The sequence below is a fragment of the Hyla sarda genome, chromosome 9 (genome assembly GCF_029499605.1).
Source record: "Hyla sarda isolate aHylSar1 chromosome 9, aHylSar1.hap1, whole genome shotgun sequence".
Classification (NCBI taxonomy): Eukaryota; Metazoa; Chordata; class Amphibia; order Anura; family Hylidae; genus Hyla; species Hyla sarda.
Genome location: NC_079197.1, coordinates 173,808,541 through 173,836,433, shown reverse-complemented (window position 1 = coordinate 173,836,433; position 27,893 = coordinate 173,808,541). Strand labels below are relative to the sequence as shown.

The following is a 27,893-nucleotide window of genomic DNA, read 5'->3' as shown; positions in this document are numbered from 1 at the left end:
CTCTGTACAGTATGGGCCCTACAGTATTAAGGCCACGCTCTCTGTACAGTATGGGCCCTACAGTATTAAGGCCACATTCTCTGTAAAGTGTGGACCCCCAGCAGTCAGGTCAAGTTCTCTGTACAGTGCAGACACCACAGCAGTCAGGCCACGTGCCCCATACAATGCAGACACCACAGCAGTCAGGCCACGTGCCCCATACAATGCAGACACCACAGCAGTCAGGCCACGTGCCCCGTACAATGCAGACACCACAGCAGTCAGGCCACGTGCCCCATACAATGCAGACACCACAGCAGTCAGGCCACGTGCCCCATACAATGCAGACACCACAGCAGTCAGGCCACGTGCCCCATACAATGCAGACACCACAGCAGTCAGGCCACGTGCCCCATACAATGCAGACACCACAGCAGTCAGGCCACGTGCCCCATACAATGCAGACACCACAGCAGTCAGGCCACGTGCCCCATACAATGCAGACACCACAGCAGTCAGGACAGGTTCCCCATACAGTGTTGGCTCCACTATAGTTAGGCCACGTCCACTTAATTCAGGCTTACAGGGACGGTATTCTGTTTTATGATTTTACTGTCGCCCTGGTGGCAATGTCTTCATGGATTGTCTACTAACTTTGTTCATGTTTCCTCCTTTCAGCCTCACGTCGTCCTCCTCCTTCTCCAGCCTCCTCTGAAACGCCATCGAAAAAGAGTCTCCCCTTCCTCCTACCTTCCCATCCTGCGCTCCTACCCCAAGATTGCTCCACGAATAGCCCCTCCGAGCCCCGCACCCGACCCTCCTAAAGACACAGCCCCCGTTCCTTCGGGCTCCTCCAAAGTGTGTAAGCAGCAGGCGCCGCAGCTTCTTGAGGTCTCGCTGCGCTCTTTGGCTCTGCTGCGCCGGACACGAGAGACTCAACGCTCCATCTGTGAACTTAAGGCTCACACTATACTGTACGAGAGGGCACTGCAAGGTGAGGAAGGGGGATGGGAGCGACTGCGGAAGGCCATGGAAATAAGCGGAGGCTACCGGAAAATTCCTCCACCAGTCAGCGCAGACAGAACAGAAGAAGCAGGCGGAGTGCTGCCGGACACAGCCGAGGACTCCGCCATGACCACGGGAGACTCCGCCATGACCACGGACGACACAACTCCTACAGAAGAAAAGCCACAGACAGAGGAGAATGTGACATCACCAAAGAAACCTATGACATCAGAGGAGACCGCGCCATCACCTGACAGTGACACTGAGGAAGCAGCATGACCCTTGACCCCCCCATGGGGCTGTGCCCCTTGCTTTGTACAGTTAAGACTTTTATAGTATATAAACTTTATTTTATGGACGCCCATCGCTCTCTATCGCCCCCTCCCTGGTGCAGGAATGAAGTGCTGGTTACAATCTGTATCTGCTTTGTCTCATCATAACATCAATTTTATCAGAATTGTTTGATTGGGTTTTTTTTGTGCCCATGTGACCTATATAATCTGAAGGATCAACGAGTCCTAGTGGCCAGTTTAGGTAGTGCAGGCTATCTAACAGTCCAGGTTTAGTCCTCCACAGTTTCCTCGTGGCGACGTTTCTTTGCTTTCTTCTTTTTCTTGCTGCTCCCCGATACCTGGGGGTCTTTTCTTTTTGCTTCACTGACACCGAATGGACGATATCGCTGCTTCAGTCCCGGCGGGATGGTTAAAGGTGGCCGATCCGGGACACTGTGAAGAGCCGAGTGGTCTCCATGGGCCTCGGCCAAAGTGATGACACCCTGTAAAGGAGCAGTCGCCACCAGCTGGTCCTCTGAGGGCCGCAGAAAGGCTTGTAGGGGGAGCGCAGTGCCGGGGGAGGACACCATGTGGTAATACTTCTTCACGCCGCCATCTTTGATCTTCTGCATTTTGGAGCCGGATAGTGGGAAACGATGAGAGTCAAATCTGAAGACAGGAAGAAATGACAGTGGTTACTACCCGACAAGGTTATTGACAGCACACCGCCATGATGGCATGTACCCCCCACCCCCCCTAGCATGTCTGCAAGAAAACCATGAGCGCCACCTGCAGGATACAGGGTGTAATGATCAATTATCTGTATAACAGAAGCATCAGCGCCACCTGCAGGACACAAGAGGTGATAGCGAAATGATCAGTATAATAGAACCATCAGCGCCACCTGCAGGACACAGGACATAATACCATAACGATCAGTATATTAGAGCCATCAATTCCACCTGCAGAACACGAGGTAAATGCTTAAAAGGGAATGGGTCAGCCTTTTATTTTTTTAATAAATAAAATTCTATCAAGATAAAGCATTTTAATTATGTATGTTATTTATTAATAAAGTGTGTACAGGGGGCTGCCATTACTGTAGTCTCTTTGTGGTGTGTCACTTCACAACACCTACAGTTGCTTTATGGCAGGCACAGGGCATAAGAAAGTTAAAGGGGTACTCCGGCCCTGAGACATCTTATCCGCTATCCAAAGGATAAGATGTCTCACCGCGGGGGTCCCGCCGCTGGGGACCCCCGCAATCTTGTATTCGCCACCCAACTGTTTGAGATGCACGCCGCGGAGCAGCTCACAAGCAGCCGGGTGTCGACCACGGGGCCGGAGTATCGTGACGTCATGACTCCGCCCCCGTGTGACATCACCCCCCGCTATGCAAGTCTATGGGAGGGGGCATGACGGCCGTCTCGCCCTCTCCCATAGACTTGCATAGCGGGGGCTGGGGGTGACGTCACACGGGGGCGGAGTCATAATGTCACGATACTCCGTCCCCGTGGTCGTCACACGGCTGCTTGTGAGCTGCTCCGCGGCGTGCATCTCAAACAGTTGGGTGGCGAATACAAGATTGCGGGGGTCCCCAGCGGTGAGACATCTTATCCCCTATCCTTTGGCTAGGGGATAAGATGTCTCAGGGCCGGAGTACCCCTTTAAGAGAGTGTCTCATAGAAAAGCATTGACTGCTTACTGCACACGTGCATAGCACAGATTAGGTGAAATGAAATGGGGAGCCAGCACCCGAGGAGCAGTGACCTATCAAGAGACATCTAGTCTGTCTTTACCTCTCTTCAGACACCAACAAATTGGTGACAGTGGAACTGAAAAAACTACAAATCCCCTCCCCCCCCCCCTTTTCTTTTGCACATAGAGGAGTAAGGTAGATGGGCGAGGGCTAATTTGCAGCAGCCAGACAAGTTCCTTGCTTTCACCAGATTCCTCTTGTTAGTTTGCTCTGCTGGTCAACAGTGGGAGATATGACAAATTATTATTACATTTTTCATATTTTGTGACAAATAATATTTTTTTAATACTGCCAAAAATATTTTTAAAAAAATGTTAAAAAAAAAAATATTTAACCTCTAAAAATAAAAATACAAAAATAAAATAATCACATTTGGTGACACATTCCTTTTAATGAATGGTACAGTAAAAGCATCAACGCCACCTACAGGAGGTAATAGTGTAATGATTGGTATAATAAAAGCATCAGCGCCACCTACAGGACACAGGATGTAATAGCATAATGATCAATGATTGGTATAATAACCATCAATCAGCGCCACCTGCAGTACACAAGAGGTAATTGCATTATAACCTGTATAATAAAAGCATCAGCGCCACCTGCAGTACACAAGAGGTAATTGCATTATAACCTGTATAATAAAAGCATCAGCGCCACCTGCAGTACAGAAGAGGTAATTGCATTATAACCTGTATAATAAAAGCATCAGCGCCACCTGCAGTACACAAGAGGTAATTGCATTATAACCTGTATAACAAAAGCATCAGTGCCACCTGCAGTACACAAGAGGTAATTGCATTATAATCGGTCTCAAAAGCATCAGCGCCACCTGCAGTACAGAAGAGGTAATTGCATTATAATGGGTCTCAAAAGCATCAGCGCCACCTGCAGTACACAAGAGGTAATTGCATTATAATCTGTATAATAAAAGCATCAGCGCCACCTGCAGTACACAAGAGGTAATTGCATTATAATCTGTATAATAAAAGCATCAGCGCCACCTGCAGTACACAAGAGGTAATTGCATTATAATCAGTATAATAAAAGCATCAGCACCACCTGCAGTACACAAGAGGTAATTGCATTATAATCTGTATAATAAAAGCATCAGCACCACCTGCAGTACACAAGAGGTAATTGCATTATAATCTGTCTAATAAAAACATCAGCGCCACCTGCAGTACACAAGAGGTAATTGCACTATAATCTGTCTAATAAAAGCATCAGCGCCACCTGCAGTACACAAGAGGTAATTGCATTATAATCGGTCTAATAACAGCATCAGCGCCTCCTGCAGTACACAAGAGGTAATTGCATTATAATCTGTATAATAAAAGCATCAGCGCCACCTGCAGTACACAAGAGGTAATTGCATTATAATCTGTCTAATAACAGCATCAGCGCCACCTGCAGTACAAAGGAGTCAACAGTATGATAATCAGTAAGGCAGTGTTTCCCAATCTGTGTGCCTCCAGCTGTTGCAAAACAAACTCCCAGCATGCCCGGACAGTCAAATGCTGGGAATTGTAGTCTTGTAACATTGGAATACACTGCGTTACTTGTAGAAAACAAGCACATAATGATAAATTTACCAGGCGGCACGGACAGACCAACAGCAGAAGGTCCATCCCGGGATCCGCTGCAGACTATCTCTATGGGTACACTGCAGGATACATCAGGACACTTACCGATAGGAACACAGCTTTACATGGATTCAGCGCCACCTGCAGGACACAATAGTGAGCGCAGCTCTGGAGTATCACTGCATGTATAATGGTTATGCTCGGTGGACGTACTGGCCCCTAATTTACTATAGTGAAGCTGCTTTCTGTATATTGTGTTCCAGATTTTTAAGTGCACGGCAAAAAAATAAAAAATTTGTATATTTTTTGTAATGCTTCTACCACTCTTTCCCAACCATGGTGCCTCCAGCAGTTGCAAAATTACAAACCCCAGCATGCCCGGACAGCCGAAGGCTGTCCGGGCATGCTGGGGGTTGTAGTTTTGCAACAGCTGGAGGCACTCTGGGCATGCTGGAGGTTGTAGTTTTTCAACAGCTGGAGGCACTCTGGTTGGGAAACACTAACTTGACAAATTCCGGGTACCTGGATGAGGACACTAATGACTGACACCCAAATAATGACGAGCCCCTAAATAACAGATGGGGAAACCCCGAACAGGACTCCGCCATAGCAGACACATCCCCCGCCCCCCCCCCCCCCCCTTCACCTCTCAGGGGTAAAGTCCACCGGGGTCTTGATCAGCCAGAACTCCGTATCTGGTTCCAAGGTCACCGCCCCATCACAGCTCGCCACCGGGGCAAAGTCCAACGGGCACCGGAAGCTGCAACAGCGACCACCTGAGGGACACAAAGATGATCAGTTCAGCGATCAGACACAAAACTCAGTGATTCCCAAACACGGGGTCTCTATCTTTTGTACAACTACTCCCAGGATGTCCAGACTGTCGCTGGCCATCCGGGTATGCTAGGAGTAGTAGTTTTATCACAGCTGGAGGCACACTGGTTGGGGATCACTGCTCACACTACTCACCCCAACAGTTGCCAGCACCATCCTCATCCACAATCACCATCACCACCATCCTCCTCCTCCATGATCACCACCACCATCCCCCTCCTCCTCCTCCTCCATGATCACCAGAACCATCCTCCTCCTCCTCCTCCTCCATGATTCACCACCATCCCCCTCCTCCATGATCACCACCACCATCCTCCTCCTCCTCCATGATTCACCACCATCCTCCTCCTCCATGATTCACCACCATCCTCCTCCTCCTCCATGATTCACCACCATCCTCCTCCTCCTCCATGATTCACCACCATCCTCCTCCTCCTCCATGATTCACCACCATCCTCCTCCTCCTCCTCCATGATTCACCACCATCCTCCTCCTCCTCCTCCATGATTCACCACCATCCTCCTCCTCCTCCATGATTCACCACCATCCTCCTCCTCCTCCATGATTCACCACCATCCTCCTCCTCCTCCATGATTCACCACCATCCCCCTCCTCCATGATCACGACCACCATCCTCCTCCTCCATGATCACCAGAACCATCCTCCTCCTCCATGATCACCACCGTCCTCCTCCTCCTCCTCCATGATTCACCACCATCCCCCTCCTCCATGATCACCACCACCATCCTCCTCCTCCTCCATGATTCACCACCATCCTCCTCCTCCTCCTCCTCCTCCATGATTCACCACCATCCTCCTCCTCCTCCTCCTCCTCCATGATTCACCACCATCCTCCTCCTCCTCCTCCTCCATGATCACCACCACCGTCGTCCTCCTCCTCCTCCTCCATGATCACTACCGTCCTCCTCCTCCTCCATGATCACCATCACCACCACCACCACCACCCCCTCCATGATAACTAGCACCACCCTCCTCCTCCTCCTCCATGATCACCAGCACCCTCCTCCTCCTCCATGATCACCCCCGTCCTCCTCCTCCTCCATGATCACCCTCGTCCTCCTCCTCCTCCATGATCACCCTCGTCCTCCTCCTCCTCCATGATCACCCTCGTCCTCCTCCTCCTCCATGATCACCCTCGTCCTCCTCCTCCTCCATGATCACCCCCGTCCTCCTCCTCCTCCTCCTCCATGATCACCCCCGTCCTCCTCCTCCTCCTCCATGATCACCCCCGTCCTCCTCCTCCTCCTCCATGATCACCCCCGTCCTCCTCCTCCATGATCACCCCCGTCCTCCTCCTCCTCCTCCATGATCACCCCCGTCCTCCTCCTCCTCCTCCTCCTCCATGATCACCCCCGTCCTCCTCCTCCATGATCACCCCCGTCCTCCTCCTCCTCCTCCATGATCACCCCCGTCCTCCTCCTCCTCCTCCATGATCACCCCCGTCCTCCTCCTCCATGATCACCCCCGTCCTCCTCCTCCTCCTCCATGATCACCCCCGTCCTCCTCCTCCATGATCAGCACCGTCCTCCTCCTCCATGATCAGCACCGTCCTCCTCCTCCTCCTCCTGCTCCATGATCACCACCGTCCTCCTCCTCCATGATCACCACCGTCCTCCTCCTCCTCCTCCATGATCACCACCGTCCTCCTCCTCCTCCTCCATGATCACCACCGTCCTCCTCCTCCTCCTCCTCCTCCTCCTCCATGATCACCACCGTCCTCCTCCTCCTCCATGATCACCAGCACCATCCTCCTCCTCCATGATCACCAGCACCATCTTCCTCCTCCATGATCACCAGCACCATCCTCCTCCTCCTCCTCCATGATCACCAGCACCATCCTCCTCCTCCTCCTCCTCCATGATCACCAGCACCATCCTCCTCCTCCTCCTCCATGATCACCAGCACCATCCTCCTCCTCCTCCTCCTCCATGATCACCAGCACCATCCTCCTCCTCCTCCTCCTCCATGATCACCAGCACCATCCTCCTCCTCCTCCATGATCACCAGCACCATCCTCCTCCTCCTCCTCCATGATCACCAGCACCATCCTCCTCCTCCATGATCACCAGCACCATCCTCCTCCTCCATGATCACCAGCACCATCCTCCTCCTCCATGATCACCAGCACCATCCTCCTCCTCCATGATCACCAGCACCATCCTCCTCCTCCATGATCACCAGCACCATCCTCCTCCTCCATGATCACCAGCACCATCCTCCTCCTCCTCCTCCATGATCACCAGCACCATCCTCCTCCTCCTCCTCCATGATCACCAGCACCATCCTCCTCCTCCATGATCACCAGCACCATCCTCCTCCTCCTCCATGATCACAGCACCATCCTCCTCCATGATCACCAGCACCATCCTCCTCCTCCATGATCACCAGCACCATCCTCCTCCTCCTCCATGATCACCAGCACCATCCTCCTCCTCCTCCATGATCACCAGCACCATCCTCCTCCTCCTCCATGATCACCAGCACCATCCTCCTCCTCCTCCTCCATGATCACCAGCACCATCCTCCTCCTCCTCCTCCATGATCACCAGCACCATCCTCCTCCTCCTCCTCCATGATCACCAGCACCATCCTCCTCCTCCTCCTCCATGATCACCAGCACCATCCTCCTCCTCCTCCTCCATGATCACCAGCACCATCCTCCTCCTCCTCCTCCATGATCACCAGCACCATCCTCCTCCTCCTCCTCCATGATCACCAGCACCATCCTCCTCCTCCTCCTCCATGATCACCAGCACCATCCTCCTCCTCCTCCTCCATGATCACCAGCACCATCCTCCTCCTCCTCCTCCATGATCACCAGCACCATCCTCCTCCATGATCACCAGCACCATCCTCCTCCATGATCACCAGCACCATCCTCCTCCATGATCACCAGCACCATCCTCCTCCATGATCACCAGCACCATCCTCCTCCATGATCACCAGCACCATCCTCCTCCATGATCACCAGCACCATCCTCCTCCATGATCACCAGCACCATCCTCCTCCATGATCACCAGCACCATCCTCCCCCTCCTCCTCCATGATCACCAGCACCATCCTCCTCCATGATCACCAGCACCATCCTCCTCCATGATCACCAGCACCATCCTCCTCCTCCTCCATGATCACCAGCACCATCCTCCCCCTCCTCCATGATCACCAGAACCATCCTCCTCCTCCTCCTCCATGATCACCAGCACCATCCTCCCCCTCCTCCATCTCCTCCTCCATGATCACCAGCACCATCCTCCCCCTCCTCCATGATCACCAGAACCATCCTCCTCCTCCTCCTCCATGATCACCAGCACCATCCTCCCCCTCCTCCATGATCACCAGAACCATCCTCCTCCTCCTCCTCCTCCTCCATGATCACCAGCACCATCCTCCCCCTCCTCCTCCTCCTCCTCCTCCTCCTCCTCCTCTATGATCACCAGCACCATCCTCCTCCATGATCACCAGCACCATCCTCCTCCATGATCACCAGCACCATCCTCCCCCTCCTCCTCCATGATCACCAGCACCATCCTCCTCCATGATCACCAGCACCATCCTCCTCCATGATCACCAGCACCATCCTCCTCCTCCTCCATGATCACCAGCACCATCCTCCTCCTCCTCCTCCTCCATGATCACCAGCACCATCCTCCCCCTCCTCCATGATCACCAGAACCATCCTCCTCCTCCTCCTCCATGATCACCAGCACCATCCTCCTCCTCCATGATCACCAGCACCATCCTCCTCCTCCTCCATGATCACCAGCACCATCCTCCTCCTCCTCCATGATCACCAGAACCATCCTCCTCCTCCTCCTCCATGATCACCAGCACCATCCTCCTCCTCCTCCTCCTCCATGATCACCAGCACCATCCTCCTCCTCCTCCTCCTCCATGATCACCAGCACCATCCTCCTCCTCTATGATCACCAGCACCATCCTCCTCCTCCTCCTCCTCCTCCTCCTCCTCCATCATCACCAGCACCATCCTCCCCCTCCTCCTCCATCACCATCCTCCCCCTCCTCCTCCATGATCACCAGCACCATCCTCCCCCTCCTCCTCCATGATCACCAGCACCATCCTCCCCCTCCTCCTCCATGATCACCAGCACCATCCTCCCCCTCCTCGTCCATCATGATCACCAGAACCATCCTCCCCCTCCTCCTCCTCCTCCTCCTCCTCCTCCTCTATGATCACCAGCACCATCCTCCTCCATGATCACCAGCACCATCCTCCTCCATGATCACCAGCACCATCCTCCCCCTCCTCCTCCATGATCACCAGCACCATCCTCCCCCTCCTCCTCCATGATCACCAGCACCATCCTCCCCCTCCTCGTCCATCATGATCACCACTGTCCTCATAATTTCCCCTACAATCACCACCACTCGGGACACACACTCCCCGTCACATGGAGCACGGGCGCCGCCATCTTACCCTCCATCTTTTTCCGCCTGTAATGTCAGGTGACGTCACATCCGCTGACAGCGGCGCTAGAGGAAGTACAAATATCTACCTAACAGAAAAGAAAGCGTCACTGACTGAACCTCTAGTATCCAGAGAAAACCCCGCCCACAAATACGTCACACTCCATCTGTCGCTGCTCCAGATTCATCATACTGCTCCAAACCACGCCCCCAAAAAGTCAGCGAACCAACCGCAGCCCGCGCACGTGTAATACACCTCCCATGAGACACGCCCACAACAGCTCCTCACCAGCAGCGGGACGCGATCTGTTGCTCGGTATAATACAGACTGCAGCGCCACCTGCTGGATTATACCTAGATCTACAGTACCTTGGTGGAAATTTGATTTAGGAAAATATAAGGTGTAATTCCTGTCAGAAATCCCGGAGTGGCCGCAGATTCCCGCATATATATTGGTTACTTATTTTGGCTTTGAACATGGATTTTGTGTTCCTGTGTTATGTTAAATTATGTACAGTACAGTGTATACCAGTGGTCTTCAAACTGTGGACCTCCAGATTTTGCAAAACTACAATTCCCAGCATGCCCAGACAGCCGTTGGCTGTCCGGGCATGCTGGGAGTTGTAGTTTTGCAACAGCTGGAGGGCCACAGTTTGAAGACCACTGCTGTACACTGTACTGTACACTTAAAGAGTAGCTCCCACCATCCTTTTTTATTTATTTTTTATTTTTTGTCTGTCCCTGCCTATTGCCCATCTATCCCTCGCTGCCTTTAAATTTTTTTTACTATATAAAAAATGTCTTTTTGTCTACCTGGTAGTGTGCTCACTTACCAGGCAGACTTCCCCAGCAGGCACAACGTCACTGATGCCTGCTGGGGGGGGCCGACTTCCGCCCTTAGTTCACCTATAGAGTGTGCCTCCAGCTGTTTCACCGCTACAACTCCCCAGCTTGCCCTGACATCTATTGGCTGTCAGGGCATGCTGGGAGTTGTAGTGGGGAAACAACTGGAGGCACCCTGTGGTGAAAACAATACGTGTGTTACGGCAATGGTCACAGCTGCTGCACAACCCGCTCCCCTCCCTTCGCCTGCCCGAAAAAAAAGACTAAAGTGCAGGGGGAAATTCTACCCGTGCGAGGCCAGGGAGCCTGCGCGCATCCTCATAGTTCAGAGCGCTCGCTCCCACCTGTCTGATTGACAGGCAGGGAGCGAGTGCAGCCTGACTGAATTCGAACTGATGCCCGGCCGGGATCGGTCCGCATTCATCTGTGACGTCACAGCAGGCGGCAGCCGGCCACTAGGAGGGAGACCCCTAGTGGCTGGATTTCAAAATTTAAATAAAGTATTTTAATTACAAAAAAAAGAATTAAAGTATATTAGAAATATGTTGTAGTACATCAGCACTACAACATATATATATTTTTATATATATATATATATATATATATATATATAATGTTCATGACAGTGCCCATTTAAAGGGTACCTTTCATCAAAAAAACTTTTGCTATATTATAGATTAATGTATGCACAATAACTTTCTAATAGCATGTTCTTAAAAAATATGCTTCTTTCTATTTAATTTTCCACTTTTAAAAAAGTGACCACTAGGGGTCTCCCTACCAGCCCTTTTTTTTTTAATAGATTTCAGACTCATGCTGGAGTCCTAAATCTCAGACTGTATCCGGAACACACACAAACTCACCACTGCTCACTACCAGGGAGCAGTGCTGAGCTTGTCTGTGTCCCGGATACAGTCTGAGATTTAGGACTCCAGCATGAGTCTGAAATCTATAAAAAAAAAAGGACTTGTAGGGAGACCCCTAGTGGTCACTTTTTCAAAGTGGAAAATTAAATAGAAAGAAGCATATTTTTTAATAACATGCTATTAGAAAGTTATTCTGCATACATTAATCTATAATATATCAAAAGTTTTTTTGATGAAAGGTCCCCTTTAAGGGAATGCTGCAGAGTGACCAGGTGAACCCCCAAACTTTGGCCATTATGTAGTGTAGGGTGGAGGGGCTGTTCAGTTGTATTGAGTGTCTAGTGAGGAGAAGGGGGTAGCGCAGTGCAGTACAGTGCTGTGTGGAGAAGTGTGTGAAGAGGAAGCCTAAGGAGGAGAAATCCAAAATCTGCAGCCACACCAATCTCAGGACACCCCCTCGCTTAGGTGAAAGTCAAAGCCCAGCAGTGAGCATATTATTTCAGGGGAAAACATTCTCCTTAGTCAGTCAGTTTAAAGTCTTCACGTCAGCGGGGGCCGCCATTTAATCTGAAGTCTCCGAATTACAAATCCCAGCAAGGCGACAGGCTGTCCCGGTTCCCTCTGCACCAAAGTCTGTACTGTCACAGATCTTCTAATTCCTGCAACAGTAAAGTTAGTTATCCTTAAAGGGGTTCTCCGCTGCTCTTCCTTCCGGAACTCCGCCCGCAGCATCCGGAGGTTTATTACTCCGAACGCTGTGTGCGGGCTTCCGTGTTCGAGGCCGCCGCCTCGTGACGTCACGCTTGCCCCCTCAACGAAAGTCTATGGGAAGGGGGCGCGACCGCATATGTTTGCTATGGAGAATTTCTCCTACTCTGGACAGTTCCTAAAATGGACAGAGATGTCAGCAGAGAGCACTGTGTTCGTGATGTCAGCAGAGAGCTCTGTGTTCCAAAAAGAAAAGAATTTCCTCTGTAGTATTCAGCAGCTAATAAGTACTGGAAGGATTAAGATATTTTTTTTATATAGAAGTAATTTACAAATCTGTTTAACTTTCTGGCAGCAGTTGATTAAAAAAAAAAAAAAGTTTTCCACCGGAGTACCCCTTTAACAGTGCACTGGCAAAGTTAATTTCCCTCTTTTTGAATTGCCCTCTTTTTGAATTACCCTCCCTATTTTTTCAAATAAAATAATGTCAGCAAAAATAATATGTAGTATCGCCGTGTGTGGAAATTTTTTCAAAACGAAAGTACAAGTGCAATTGGTCGCACCAAAAACGAACCCTCATTTTTGCCTGTGAATGAAAAAATATAAAAAAAAAGGCTCCTAAAAGGTGAGGAGGGAAAAAACTAAATACAAAAATGAAAATTGGCCCAGTCATTAAAGGGTTAAAATCGGTGCCCTAGTTTTTCTGGTAATTGTAGAAATGATGTTGGTGTTGAAAGAAGAATACGTGTTTCACGAATTTCCAGGACTGGGGACGTGACGTCACGCCATGCCCCCTCCATTCATGTCTATGGGAGGGGGCGTGACGGCCGTCACGCCCCCTCCCATAGACATGAATGGAGGGGGTGTGGCGTGTTGTCACGTCCCCAGTCCCGGAAACCCAGAGGTTTCCGAAACTGGAGAAGCAGCCCCGAATAGAATGCAAGTGCTGCAGGGAGATCGCGGGGGGGTCCCAGCGGCGGGCCCCCCCTCAATCAGACATCTTATCCCCTATCCTTTGGATAGGGGATAAGATGTTTTTGCCTGGAATACCCCTTTAAAAGTGCTGTAGTGTAAGTCTCTTTACATTACTGTTGTCTCTGACCATTCCCAGATTTTCATGGGGCCAGAGACGATGCATCATAGGTCACATGGTCTCCAGGGGGCGTGGCTTTGCTGCAGTGGGTGGGTATATAGCAGGGTGCAAAGGGATTTAATCAAGATTTAATCAGATTTTAGCTTTTATTTAAAAAAAAGAAAGAAAAAAGAGTCTCTGAAACATGGAAGCTGGAATCTGATTGGTTGCTATGGGCAACTGCACCACTGTTCCTCTACACAAGGTTTCAAAAATTTCTATATTTGTTGCCCAGAGCGACCAATCAGAGCGCAGCTTTCTTTTCTTGAACCGCTCTGGCAAGATGAAAGATCCACAGTTGCCCCATCACCTCCCCCCACCATCCTCTGGCCACATACCGCTGCTGCCACTACCCCATCGCCGCATGGTATCGCGGACCCCGGGAACAGGTAATTATAACACCGGGGTTGGGGAGAGGCGATGGGGCGGCGGTATGTGGGCAGAGGATGGGGGGCGGCGTTATGTGGCCAGAAGATGGGGGGAGGCAATGGGGCAGTGGCAGCAGTATGTGGGCAGAGGATGGGGGGAGGCAATGGGGCAGTGGCAGCAGTATGTGGGCAGAGGATGGGGGGAGGCAATGGGGCAGTGGCGGCAGTATGTGGGCAGAGGATGGGGGGAGGCAATGGGGCAGTGGCGGCAGTATGTGGGCAGAGGATGGGGGGAGGCAATGGGGCAGTGGCGGCAGTATGTGGGCAGAGGATGGGGGGAGGCAATGGGGCAGTGGCGGCAGTATGTGGGCAGAGGATGGGGGGAGGCAATGGGGCAGTGGAGGCAACGGTTATCTCTGGCCGGGGGCATTATCGGCTAGGCAATTGCCGATACCGATAATGTCCAAAATCGTGATTATCGGCCGATAATATCGGCCAAACCGATAATCGGTCGATCCCTTGTCCCGGCGACTATCAGTCACCAGGACCCGTGTCTAATGCCGGACATCACTGATCGCGGTGACGCCTGGCATTAACCTCTGAGTCTAAAGGGAAACTATACCATTCCTGGCAGCTTAGTCGGGCCCTTCAGGACCACTGCGGTGAAATCACAGCGTTCCGAACAGCTGAGAGGATGGGAGGAGGGTCCCTACCTGCTTCCTCGCAGTCTGATCGTTGCTCTATTGCTCCAAGCCTGAGATCCAGGCTGGAGCAGCAGATCACAGAGAATACTGATCAACGGCTGTCACGCCCCCTCATATAGACTTGCATTGAGGGGGCAGGGCATGACGTCACACGGGGCGGAGTCGTGACGTCACGCTCGTCCGCCATTGTGGTCGGGCTCCGAAGCCTCCATCGATGCCGGTGTGAGGTGGAAGCCATACAGGTGGGTGCAGAAGCCAAGATCCCGGGGGCCCACAGCAGCGGGACCCCGGCGATCTGACATCTTATTCCCTATCCATTGGATAGGGGATAAGATGTCTACGGGTGCGGAGTACCCCTTTAAGGACACAGGATGTAAATGTACGCCCTGCACGCTGTGTATTATGGTAATTAAAATGTCGGAAAATGTAAAGAGTTATAGGGGTCAGAACAGGACAATTTCAAGCATATTAATTATCGTACAAAAAGGTATAATTTTTTTTAAAGGGGTACTCCGGTAGACTGGTGCCAGAAAATTAAACAGATTTGTAAATTACTTCTATTAAAAAATCTTAATCCTTCCAGTACTTATCAGCTGCTGTATGCTCCAGAGAAAGTTGTGTAGTTCTTTTCAGTCTGACCACAGTGCTCTCTGCTGACACCTCTGTCCATGTTAGGAACTGTCCAGAGAAGGAGCAAATCCTCATAGCCAACCTCTCCTGCTCTGGACCGTTCCTGACATTGACAGAGGTGGTAGCAGAGAGCACTGTGGTCAGACAGAAAAGAAATTAAAAAAGAAAAGAATTTCCTGTGGAGCACACAGCAGCTGATAAGTACTGGAAGGATTAAGATTTTTAAATAGAAGTAATTTACAAATCTGTTTAATTTTCTGGCACCAGTTGATTAAAAAAATGTTTTCCACCAGAGTACCCCTTGAAGTAGTAAAATAAAAGAAAACTTATATAATTTGGGTATCATTGTAATTGTACGGACTTACAGAATAAAGATAACATGTTTTTACCAAAAAATGCACTGCATAGAAAGGGAAGCATTTAAAAAAAGAAGCATTTGTTTTTTGTTTTGTTTTTCAATTTTGCCCCACAAAAATTTTGTGTATTTTATTTTTTTTGCAGTAAAATAAGTAAATAAGTAAAATAAGTGATGTCATTACAGGATGCGTTCCCACAGGGCGTATACGCAGCGTGTTTGACGCTGCGCAAAATGTATGGCAGCAGCGGGAAATACGCTGCGTATTCCTTGCTCACTATACACACAGGGCTTTCTGGCGGCAGCCCTATGTGTGTAGTGAGTTTTGGAGGCGGGGCCGTGTGCCGGCGTGTCTGTGATGTGCGGCTCCGCCTCCAAAACTCACTGCACACATAGGGCTGCCGGCGGAAAGCCCTGTTTGGATAGAGAGCGAGGAATACGCAGCGTATTTCCCGCTGCTGCCATAAATTTTGCGCAGCGTCAAATACGCTGCGTATACGCCCTGTGGGAACGCACCCACAAAGTACAATTAGTGGTGCAAAAAACAAGTCCTGACACGGGTCTGTAGGTGGAAAATTGAAAGTGTTATGACTATTTAAAGGAAAAAACTAAAGTGCAAAAATAAAAAATTCCTGCGTCCTTAGGGCCATGTTCTAACGGCAGAATATCTGTGCATAATTCTGCATTGGAATTTTACACTAAAATTAAAATTCCAGTTTTGATTTCAATGGGATTCGGCTGCAGAAGGCAGAATTTCCTGAATTCCGGCATCCACAAAAACACTGAACATGATCAATGTTTCTGCGGAGTCCGCATTGGAAGTGCATTGCCGTCTATTGAGCCTGGTGCATTTCCGAGCGGTGTTAGTGCCGGAATGTTATGTTTCCATGCGGACATTCTGCCGTGTGACACCTCAGTTTTCTACAGTGGAAAATTTGCAATAGACCCGACTGAAGTCAATGGGGGAGATTTATCATAACCTGTGCAGAGGAAGAGTTGCTGAGTTGCCCATAGCAACCAATCAGATCGCTGCTTACATTTTTGAAAAGGCCTGTGAAAAATGAAAGTAGAGATTGGTTGCTATGGGCAACTGGGCATCTTGTACTCTACACAGGTTTTGATAAATCTCCCCTAATGTAATCTTCTGCGTATTGTCCCGGATTGTCCTATAAGGAAATTCCGCTGTGGACGATTGGTCGCAGAAAACCCACCATGGGTTTAAACCGTAGGGGAATATCGTAGAAGATCCAGCCGTGTAAACGTACCCTAAGGATACGATCAGACGAGCAGATTTATAGCATATTTTATGCTGCAGATCCGCTGCTGAAGGACCTCCTATATGCTGCCTTTACATGTGCCTGCTCGGAGCGGCAATACACCGCTAGATGCAGACACACTGAAGCCATGTGCGAGTCGCTGCGCATGCGCGGTGTACTCGCACACATCGCGGTGGTTCCACCTGCTCTATGAGCTAGGCCGAGAGCTGCCGCGATGTGCAAGTATACTGCGCATGCATGCGGTGACTCGCATATCGCAGTGTGTCTGCTCGTAGCGGTGTATTGCCGCTCCGAGCAGGCACATGTAAAGGCAGCATATAGGAGGTCCTTTAGCGGCAGATCTGCAGCGAATAAATATTGGCCGAAAATCCGCTCGTCTGAACGTACCCTAAGGGTAGGTTCCCATGAGCGGATTTTTGCAGCGGATTTAGCTGCGGATATGCTGGTGAAGGCCCTGCTCTATGCTGGCTTTACATGTGCCTGCTCGTAGCACAATATGCCGCTATGAGCAGACACACTGCAGCGATGTGCGCGGCTTACTCGCACATCGCGGCCGCTCTCCCTGCTCTGAGCTAGGCAGAGAGCTCCCACGATGTGCGAGTATACTGCGACTCACACATCGCACTGTGTCGGCTGGCAGCGGCGTATTGCTGCTACCAGCAGGCACATGTACAGCCAGCATAGAGCGGGGCCTTCACCAGCGGATCCACAGCGTAAAATACACTGGAAATCCGCTCGTCTGAACGTACCCTAAAGGTGGTTACACAAACATGCAAGACGTGGGATGTGGTATTACATTCAGGATTAGTGATGTCAGGAAGGGATCATATATGGAGGACATGTAGAAGGGAAGGACTGAATCTCCGCTTCTTTTTAATCCATTCCTGGTTTTAGCTTCAAAAACCCCATCACAAAACCTGAATGTGAGAACAGGTGAGACGGGTCCCTGCAGCCTGGAGGACACTGAGTGCGGCCTGAGACGTCCCGGTAGAGGGAGGCGCAGTCATATAAGGTACTTAGGGCCAATTCATTAATAAGCTTTTTTTGGGTGTAGAAAAGCTGCAAAAATGTGCGACTTTTCAGCAGCTCTAGATCTGAAGTGATTTTTGAAAAAGTGGCTAGAAAAAAAACACTTTAGTCTTTTTACTTTGCTGTGGTTGAGGATTAATGAAATCTGCTTTATGGGGGAAAAAAAGTCTCACATTTTTTGCCCAGTGTCCTCAATTAGCGAGCAGGCACACCACGTTTTGCTATGCAGTTCCCGTATATGGTTTCAAGTTAAAAACCGTACGGAACCGTATAGAAAACCGTATGCATTGACTTAACATTGTAAACCGTATGTCAGACGCATCATCCGGTTTAGTCCGTTTTGCGTCTTATACAGTTTTGTCCGTTTTTTTCCCCTGTACCCAAAACCGTAGTCTACCACGTTTTTTGTCTGGGTGAAAAACTGTATTAAACCGTATACATTTAAAAAAATAAAAATAAAATTTAACATGGGAGTCAATGGGAACCGTACAGAACTGTATGTGCGTACGATTCCATCCGGTTTTCACCATCCGGTTTTTGGCTTTGCACAGTTTTTTTTTTTTTCTTGGAATTTCAATCAAACAAGTGGAACTTTATTCAAAATGGAGTGAAAAGTTAAAACCGTATACGGGTTAAAATTTGTACACACGTTTTGATACAGTTTAGTCAGGTTTTGAGGAATCCGTTTTTCATCAAAAACCTGATACGCGAACTGTATTGCAAAAACGTGGTGTGAATGCACCCTTAAAGGGGTACTCCACCCCTAGACATCTAATCCCCTATCCAAAGGATAGGGAATAAGATGTCTGATCGCAGGGGTCTCGCCGCTGGGGACCCCCACAATATAGCATGCAGCACCCACCTGTATCTGCTTCCGGCAGCGCTGGAGGTTCTGGCTCCCGACCACGGGAACGGAAGATCGTGACGTCACGCCCCGCCCCCTCAATGCAAGTCTATGGGAGGGGGCGTGGCGGCTGCCACGCCCCCTCCCATAGACTTGCATTGAGGGGACGGGGCATGATGACACACGGGGGACGGAGTCGTGATGTCAGGTTCTTCCGTTCCCGTGGTCGGGAGCCAGAACCTCCAGCGCTGCCCGAAGCAGATACAGGTGGGTGCTGCGTGCTATATTGTGGGGGTCCCCAGCAGCGAGACCCCTGCGATCAGACATCTTATCCCCTATCCTATGGGTGGAGTACCCCTTTAAACCACAAACCTACACCAGCCCAGACCTGGCTTACAAAATGGCAGCATTTTTAAAAAGATTTTTGCAGGGCAGGTTAAAAAGTTGCAGATCTTTTGTTCTTCTGTTCTTCAGTGAGTGAACTGTATAAAATGGGATACTGAAGTGTTATTTAAAAAATATCCCACACCAACACTGATAAATCCTCCTCCTTTAAAGGGGTACTCTGGTGGAAAAGTTTTTTTTTTAAATCAACTGGTGCCAGAAAGTTTAACAGATTTGTAAATGACTTCTATTAAAAATTCTTAATCCTTCCAGTACTTTTTAGCGGCTGTATATATACTACAGAGGAAATTCTTTTCCTTTTGGATTTCTTTTCTGTCACGACCACAATGCTCTCTGTTGACACCTCTGTCCATGTCAGGAACTGCCCAGAGCAGGAGAAAATCCCCATGTAAAACCTTTCCTGCTTTGGACAGTTCCTAAAATGGACAGAGGTGTCAGCAGAGAGCACTGTGGTCGTGACAGAAAAGAAATCCAAAAGGAAAATAATTTCCTCTGTAGTATACAGCCGCAAATAAGTACTGGAAGGATTAAGATTTTTTTTTAAATAGAAGTAATTTACAAATCTGTTGAACTTTCTGGCATCAGTTGATTTAAAAAATAAAAAAATTCCACCAGAGTACCCCTTTAACCTAAGGCAGTGTTTCCCAACCAGGGTGCCTCCAGCTGTGGCCAAACTACAACTCTCAGCATGCCTGGACAGCCGAAGGCTGTCCGGGCATGCTGGGAGTTGTAGTTTGGCCACAGCTGGAGGCACCCTGGTTGGGAAACACTGACCTAAGTCTATGTTCACATTAGAGATGAGCGAACTTAGGCTGGGTTCACACTACGTTTTTGCCATACTGTTTTCAATCCGTTTTTCTAAAGAAAACCATATGGCAAAAAAAACGGATGGAACAGTATGGGAAAAAGTAAACCGTATGCGTTTTTTTTAACATGGGCGTCAATGGGAAACGCACATGTATACGGTTCCATACGGGAAAAACGTATACGTTTTTACTTTGCACATGCGCATTTGAATCCTAAAGTCCCCACCCAAGACCCCTCCCATTAAAAATGGACAACATTTTCAAAAACGTATGTTTTTTTTTTTTTTATAAAAACTGACGGAACTGTATGCACTTTTAAAAACAGTATACTGTTTAAAAACGCATACGGTTTACTTTTTTCCATACTGTTCCATCCGTTTTTTGCCATGCGGTTTTCTTTAGAAAAACGGATTGAAAACAGTATGGCAAAAACGTAGTGTGAACCCAGCCTTACAGTAACTTCGATTCGTCACGAACTTCTCGGCAGTTGATGACTTTTCCTGCGTAAATGAGTTCAGCCTTCAGGTGCTCCGGTGGGCTGGAAAAGGTGGATACAGTCCTAGGAGAGAGTCTACTAGGACTGTATCCACCTTTTCCAGCCCACCGGAGCACCTGAAAGCTGAACTAATTTATGCAGGAAAAGTCATCAACTGCCGAGCCGAGAAGTTCGTGACGAATCGAATTTACTGCAAGTTCGCTCATCTCTAGTTCACATGATAGAAATTCCGGATGGATTTCCACATCTAATTACGTATTTAATTTCCGCATAAATTTTGAGTCAATACACTTCAATGGGATTCCGCTTTCCCATTCAGTCTTTCTGCTGCAGAAATTCTGCTTTCCACGTAAAGAAAAGTTCTACCCTAAATTTGTGCAGAATTCTGATGCAGAATCCTATTGAAGTCAATGGAGCTTTTTTCTCTCCACCCAAATGCGGATTTTGTGCCAATTTCATGCGGATTCCGGCATGTAACCAAAGAAATGTAAAGAAAAGCCCCATTTTCCGTACACGGAAAAATCATGCAGAATTCCGCGTCCGCATCATTTAGCTGGAATTCCGCATCTTTATGTGGAAATTCAGACATGTGGACATAGAAGTGGGGGATTTATCATTCTCTGTGGAAGGACATGTTTACGATGCAGAATTTCTGAGCAGAATCCAGTATAAAATGTCAATGTTTTCAATGAGATTCTGCTGCACCATGCATACGGCGGAATTTTCATGACGGAAACATCTGCTGTGGAAATTCCGATTCCAGACTCTGCAGAAAGAATTAACATGAAAGAATAAACATCCATAGCAACCAATCAGATTCCTTCTTTCACTCTTAAAGGGGTACTCCAGTGGAAAACTTTTTTTTTTTATGAACCGGTGCCAGAAAGTTAAACAGATTTGTAAATTACTTGTATTAAAAAATTATTTATCCTTCCAGTACTTTTTGGCAGCTGTATGCTACAGAGGAAATTCTTTTATTTTTGAATTTCTTTTTTTGTCTTGTCCACAGTGCTCTCTGCTGACACCTGATGCCCGTATCAGGAACTGTCCAGAGCAAACCTCTCCTGCTCTGGACAGTTCCTGGCACGGACAGAGGTGTCAGCAGAGAGCACTGTGGACAAGACAAAAAAGAAAAAAGAAATTCAAAAAGAAAATAATTTCCTCTGTAGCATACAGCTGCTAATAAGTACTGGAAGGATAAAGATTTTTTTTTTTTTTTATAGAAGTAATTTACAAATCTGTTTAAAAGTTTTCCAAAAGTTATCCTTTTAAGGGTACGTTCACATGTACAGGATCCTGTGCAGATTGGGATCCGAAGCTACAAGCAATGCCGGTGTGAGGTGGAAGCCATACAGGTGGGTGCTGCAGCCGAGATCCCGGGGGTCCCCAGCAGCAGGACCCCGGTGATCTGACATCTTATCTAGAGATGAGCGAACTTACAGTAAATTCGATTCGTCATGAACTTCTCGGCTCGGCGGTTGCTGACTTTTCCTGCATAAATTAGTTCAGCTTTTCGGTTCTCCCGTGGGCTGGAAAAGGTGGATACAGTCTTTCACCGGAAAGCTGAACTCATTTATGCAGGAAAAGTCAGCAACCACCGAGCCGAGAAGTTCGTGACGAATTGAATTTACTGTAAGTTCGCTCATCTCTAATCTTATCCCCTATCCTTTTGGATAGGGGATAAGATGTCTATGGGTGCCGAGTACCCCTTTAAGAGGCCTGCGAAAAATGAAAGAAGAAATCTGGTTACTATGGGCAACTAAACCAATCGCTGAAAAAAATGGACTATCGAGTCCACTACAGCTAAATTCTACCTCAAATATCCACAAAAATTTGCTAAAACTATATAATCTTTATTGAAAATATGACAAAATTACAAAAAGTCCTATAGTAATAAAACTTATAGAAAAGGATGGATCCAGCGCAGAGCTCGTGCAGTAGAAAACTTTATTCAGGTACCAACAAGGACAGGATAAAAGTGACACGTTTCAGCCATAATAAAACGTATATTATACTTTTATTACTATAGGACTTTTTGTAATTTTGTCATATTTTCAATAAAGATTACACTTTTAGCTCATTTTTGTGGATATTTGTGATTCTGTTATGGGCAACTACACTACTCTTCCTCTGCACGTGTTTTGATGCAATGTCTGGACAGACATTCTGTCGTGTGACCGTAGCCCAAATCAAGTTCTTTTAACCCCTGTTTGCCTGGGTGATCCCTTGGGAATTCTTTGATGTAACTGTCCATACATCATTAGAGCTTCCCCAAACAATGAGTCTTCCTCGTCTCCTCCTAAGCGGGGTTGTACTACTCACAGCCACCTGATAAATATATTTAAAGGGGTATTCCAGGAAAAAACTTTTTTTTATATATCAACTGGCTCCAGAAAGTTAAACAGATTTGTAAATTGCTTCTATTAAAAAAAATCTTAATCCTTTCAGTACTTATGAGCTTCTGAAGTTGAGTTGTTCTTTTCTGTCTAAGTGCTCTCTGATGACACCTGTCTTGGGGAAACGCCCAGTTTAGAAGAGTTTTTCTATGGGGATTTGCTTCTAAACTGGGAGGTTCCCGAGACACGTGTCATCAGAGAGCACTTAGACAGAAAAGAACAACCTTAAGTTCAGAAGCTCATAAGTACTGAAATTTTTTAATAGAAGTAATTTACAAATCTGTTTAACTTTCTGGAGCCAGTTGAGATAGATAGAGATATAGAGAGAGAGAGAGAGAGAGAGAGAGAGAGAGAGAGAGAGAGAGAGAGAGAGAGAGAGAGAGAGAGAGAGAGAGAGATCTATAGATCTCTCAAAGTTTTTTTTTTTTTTTTTCCCTGGATAACCCCTTTAATACAAAAGGTGAGGAAGGAATATCTGCCTCAGGAATCTTCTGAGACAAGGACAATCGTACGGGCCAGAGGAAGCGCCTCAGTGCGTGAAACCGGTTGGATGATGACCGATGATGATGGAACAGGTGAGGCGGATGCGTGACGGAGGGGCGGCAACCAGTTTCACGCACTGATGTGCTTCCTCAGTGCGTGAAACCGGTTGGATGATGACCGATGATGGAACAGGTGAGGCGGGGGCGTGACGGAGGGGCGGCAACCGGTTTCACGCACTGAGGTGCTTCCTCTGGCCCGTACGGGCCAGAGGAAGCACCTCAGTGCGTGAAACCGGTTGGATGATGACCGATGATGGAACAGGTGAGGCGGGGGCGTGATGGAGGGTACTCCGGTGGAAAACTTTTTTTTTTTAAAGTTAAACAGATTTGTAAATTACTTCTTTTAAAAAATATTAATCCTTCCAGTACTTATTAGCTGCTGAATACTGCAGAGGAAATTATTTTCTTTTTGGAACACAGTGCTCTCTGCTGACATCCCGAGCACCGTGCTCTCTGCTGACATCTGTCTATTTTAAGAACTGTCCAGAGCAGCATATGTTTGCTATGGGGATTTTCTCCTACTCTGGACAGTACTTAAATTGGACAGAGGTGTCATCAGAGAGCACTGTGGTCATGATGTCAGCAGAGAGCTCTGTGTTCCAAAAAGAAAATAATATCCTCTGTAGCATTCAGCAGCTAATACATACTGGAAGGATTAAGATTTTTTATAGAAGTAATTTACAAATCTGTTTAACTTTCTGGCACCAGTTGCTAAAAAAAAAAGTTTTCCACCTGAGTACCCCTTTAATGATCAATGGGAAATCTCCATGTATGTGTATTTTTTGGATTAAAGCCTACCAGGATGACTGTTGGGTATAAATATGCTAAACCAAATATTGAAAAATCTCTAAATGTAATATATTATCCACTTACTCTGCATCCAGGACCCTGAAAAATCCAATTCTGAAGAATAAAATGGCAAATCAATTAGTGAGTATTGAACTTTTGGTTTATACTGTGTATACATTTATTTTCCTATTGACTTAAGGTTTAATTTCTGTGTTTGTAGGTTCCAGCACCCAAAAAGAGTCTCTCTCGTAAACGGTCCACATGCTTCCTACCAGAACCCCAACATGTACAAGGGTCAGATTTTGTAGAGATGCTACGCTTGATCGGTTACCCAGGGGCCCAGGATCTGAGGGGCCAAGATTTTGATTGGCTCTGTGACAGCAATGATGAAGTCGGATTCTTCCTAGGATGGCTTTGTGATGTGGTGGATGAACGCAATGCTCTAAGCAATGATCAGCTGGAAGCCTATGATACCCTTTTGGAGTCTGGCCAACCACTTTTGGAAGTGGAAGAACTTCAAAATCTCTTCAAAGGGAGTGATAAGGGAGATGGAGAATGGGAGATGGAAGACATGAAGAGTCTGGAGGAGCTGGAAACAGAGCTTCAGAGTTTGAGAACCCTTAAAACACATCGACTACAATCCCGTAACAAGATAGAGTCCTTGGGGTTGACTTTACTCCATAACCGTCTTTCCTTGGAGAAATCTGAGAAGGAATTGGAGAAAACCTTGAGTTGCACCAAGAACGAACTGTCGACTCTAAACTCGAGGTGTAATTTAACTCTACTGAAACTTAGAGACGTGGTAACAGAGCTTGGGCAAAGTCATTCACCCCAGTCCACAGCTAGCATATTTCTTTCTTCAGTTGACTTGGAGGGGTACATACGACTTGAAGACACATGTTGGGAACAGGTAAAAGAGAATGCCAAAGGAATGTTACCTGTTAAAATGGAGGACATGGAGAAACTAAAAAATACCAAGCAAGAAATGGAGAAAGAAAGTGAGCGGGTACGAACAGCTTGGATATCTCAGAAAATGCATCTGAGCATGGCTCTTGGTACCTTAAATGGTAACATGGAGGCCTTGGCTTGGCTTGATGGGATTTCTGGAGAGCAGGTAGGAGACATGTGGTCTTAGAATGGGTGACAACAGTCATCAAGTTACGTTGTGTGATGAAGAGAGAATAGTCCGGCTCTACAAGACTAAGGCTGCAGTTAGGTGACTGACGTGGGTAGCATACGGATTCCCAGAGTAAGATTGTAGGATAAGGCGGTGCAAAAATCCAATAAGATGCGTGAACAATGGTAGAAAGGAGACAAGGACTGCACTCACCACCCACACAGAGTTTTATTGATAGTAGTCAGGCATAACGAGCTGGTTCAAGAGTGGAGGCGGGGGGCGTAACTGGGACAGACTGTTTCACGCTTAGTAGCGCTTCTTCCAGCCGGTATACCGGCTGGAAGAAGTGCTACTAAGCGTGAAACAGTCTGTCCCGGTTACGTCCCCCGCCTCCGCTCTTGAACTAGCTCGTTATGCCTGACTACTATCAATAAAACTCTGTGTGGGTGGTGAGTGCAGTCCTTGTCTCCTTTCTACCATTAGTCATCAAGTTACCATGTTGGATTATTCGTTTGGCAATCCATAATCCATTTATACTTTTAAATATATATATATGTTGATGCCCACAGCTTACAGTAATTTGATGTATCTAGCTTCTGACTTTCCCAATGAAATGTTTTATTCAGCTGACCTAAGAAATGTAATTTAGTCTTCAGGTTATTTATTTTTTTGATAAATCAAGCACTATACTTGTTATATATAGTCCAATAAGAAATTTTCTTTGTTGCATTGTCAGGTTTGGGATCCCCTCCGTCTGCCAATATTAGAAAGACAAGTACAGTCCTTAGAAGTAGAGGTCGAAGTCCTACAGAGGCAGAGGCTTCCTGGCCTGGTGTGTGAGGCTTCACTTGGATTGTGCTTACCTGCCCATCTGGAATGGGTGCAAACAGAACTGCATAGACTGTCACAGGTAGACCAGAGGCAAGCTCCAGTCGCAGAAGCGATCCTCAATGAGCTGTCCCGTCTCCAGTTGGTGGAGTTCGGCCTACAGGCAGAGATGCGAGAACACCGCCAAACTGAGCAAGAACTCCGAGGGCTTAAAATGGAGATGGTAAAGCAATCGTGTGAGCTTGGAAAAAGGTTACTTGGGTCCAGAGATCTAAGGGTTATACCTCCGTGGCTGACACCCCTACGTGTGGACAGCAAAGACCACACAGCAGTCAGGTGAGACTACTGAATATTGTATCCAGCCAGTCTCAGGCTTACTGGGAAATCAACCTTTGCCCTACGTTCTGTAATGTCTTTCAGATACTTCAGTAGTGTGCCCGCAAGTCAAAACTCAGCCCCTATAAAAATCCTTATAAAAACAATATGTACCCCTAGAGTGCAAACTCTCTTCATCCTGGAGGTGGGATACTTTGCATCGCAGGACATATTCAAAAACTTGCTTCGTTTTATTAAGACTCGGGCTGTTTGAAAATCCGGTGAAGTGTACATTGTGGGGGAGATTTATCAAAACCCGTCCAGAGGAAAAGTTGCTGAGTTGCCCATAGCAACCAATCAGATCGCTTCTTTCATTTTTGAAAAGGCCTCTGAAAAATGAAAGAAATGATCTGATTGGTTGCTATGGGCAACTCAGCAACTCAGCAACTTTCCTCTGGACGGGTTTTGATAAATCTCCCCCTGTGTCCTTAGTCTCCACCACCTCTGAGTTGTTTAACCCCTTAAGGACACATGACGTACTGGAACGTCATGTGTCCACTCCCGATCTATAACGCGGGGCCACGGCGTGGCCCCGCGTCATAGCGGGTCGGGCCCGGCCTCTAACAACGGCCGGGACCCGTGGCTAATAGCGCGCGGCATTGATCGCTGTGCCGCGCGCTATTAACCCTTTAGACGCGGCGTTCAAAGTTGAACGCCGCGTCTAAAGTGAAACCGAAAGCATCCCGGCTAGCTCAGTGGGCTGTTCGGGATAGCCGCGGTGAAATCGCGGCATCCCGAACAGCTGACAGGACAGCGGGAGGGCCCCTTCCTGCCTCCTCGCTGTCCGATCGCCGAATGACTGCTCAGTGCCTGAGATCCAGGCATGAGCAGTCATCCGGCAGAATCGTTGATCACTGGTTTCTTATGAGAAACCAGTGATCAACATAGAAGATCAGTGTGTGCAGTGTTATAGGTCCCTATGGGACCTATAACACTGCAAAAAAAAAGTGAAAAAAAAAAGTGAATAAAGATCATTTAACTCCTCCCCTATTAAAAGTTTGAATCACCCCCCTTTTCCAATAAAAAAAAAAACACAGTGTAAATAAAAATAAAAATAAACATATGTGGTATCACCGCGTGCGGAAATGTCCGAATTATAAAAATATATCATTAATTAAACCGCTCGGTCAATGGCGTGCGCGCAAAAAAATTCCAAAGTCCAAAATAGTGCATTTTTGGTCACTTTTTATATCATTTAAAAATGAATAAAAAGTGATCAATAAGTCCTATCAATGCAAAAATGGTACCGTTAAAAACTTCAGATCACGGCGCAAAAAATGAGCCCTCATACCGCCCCATACACGGAAAAATAAAAAAGTTATAGGGGTCAGAAGATGACAATTTTAAACGTATTAATTTTCCTGCATGTAGTTATGATTTTTTCCAGAAGTCCGACAAAATCAAACCTATATAAGTAGGGGATCATTTTAATCGTATGGACCTACAGAATACATATCAGGTGTCATTTTTACCGAAAAATGTACTACGTAGAAACGGAAGCCCC

The 27,893-nt window shown here is 47.7% G+C and overlaps 2 protein-coding genes across 15 annotated transcripts in view; one reads left to right on the top strand and one right to left on the bottom strand.

The window, feature by feature from the left end:
* Positions 1-463: 463 nt before the first annotated feature.
* POLR1G (RNA polymerase I subunit G) lies at positions 464-10,027 on the bottom strand. Its single transcript, XM_056540747.1, has 3 exons — positions 9,890-10,027; positions 5,245-5,374; positions 464-1,925 (listed from the first exon to the last, which is right to left on the bottom strand). The coding sequence occupies exons 1-3, from the start codon at positions 9,894-9,896 to the stop codon at positions 1,547-1,549; spliced, it is 516 nt and encodes a 171-aa protein (XP_056396722.1). The 5' UTR covers positions 9,897-10,027; the 3' UTR covers positions 464-1,546.
* Positions 10,028-10,061: 34 nt separating this feature from the next.
* Positions 10,062-27,893, top strand: part of LOC130291659 (HAUS augmin-like complex subunit 3) — a 29,775-nt gene continuing 11,943 nt past the window's right edge. The window contains exons 1-6 of one of the 14 annotated variants that reach the window (XM_056540698.1): positions 10,161-10,280; positions 17,657-17,774; positions 23,199-23,313; positions 24,165-24,210; positions 24,290-25,183; positions 25,923-26,350. In XM_056540698.1, coding sequence (XP_056396673.1) covers positions 24,196-24,210; positions 24,290-25,183; positions 25,923-26,350 — 1,337 coding nt within the window. In that variant the 5' untranslated portion in view covers positions 10,161-10,280; positions 17,657-17,774; positions 23,199-23,313; positions 24,165-24,195. Of the gene's footprint in view, positions 10,335-13,572; positions 13,818-14,515; positions 14,743-16,524; positions 16,741-17,656; positions 17,775-23,198; positions 23,314-24,164; positions 24,211-24,289; positions 25,184-25,922; positions 26,351-27,893 lie in introns of those variants that run through there. The other 13 variants (XM_056540699.1, XM_056540691.1, XM_056540688.1 and 10 more) reach the window with 13 other exon arrangements.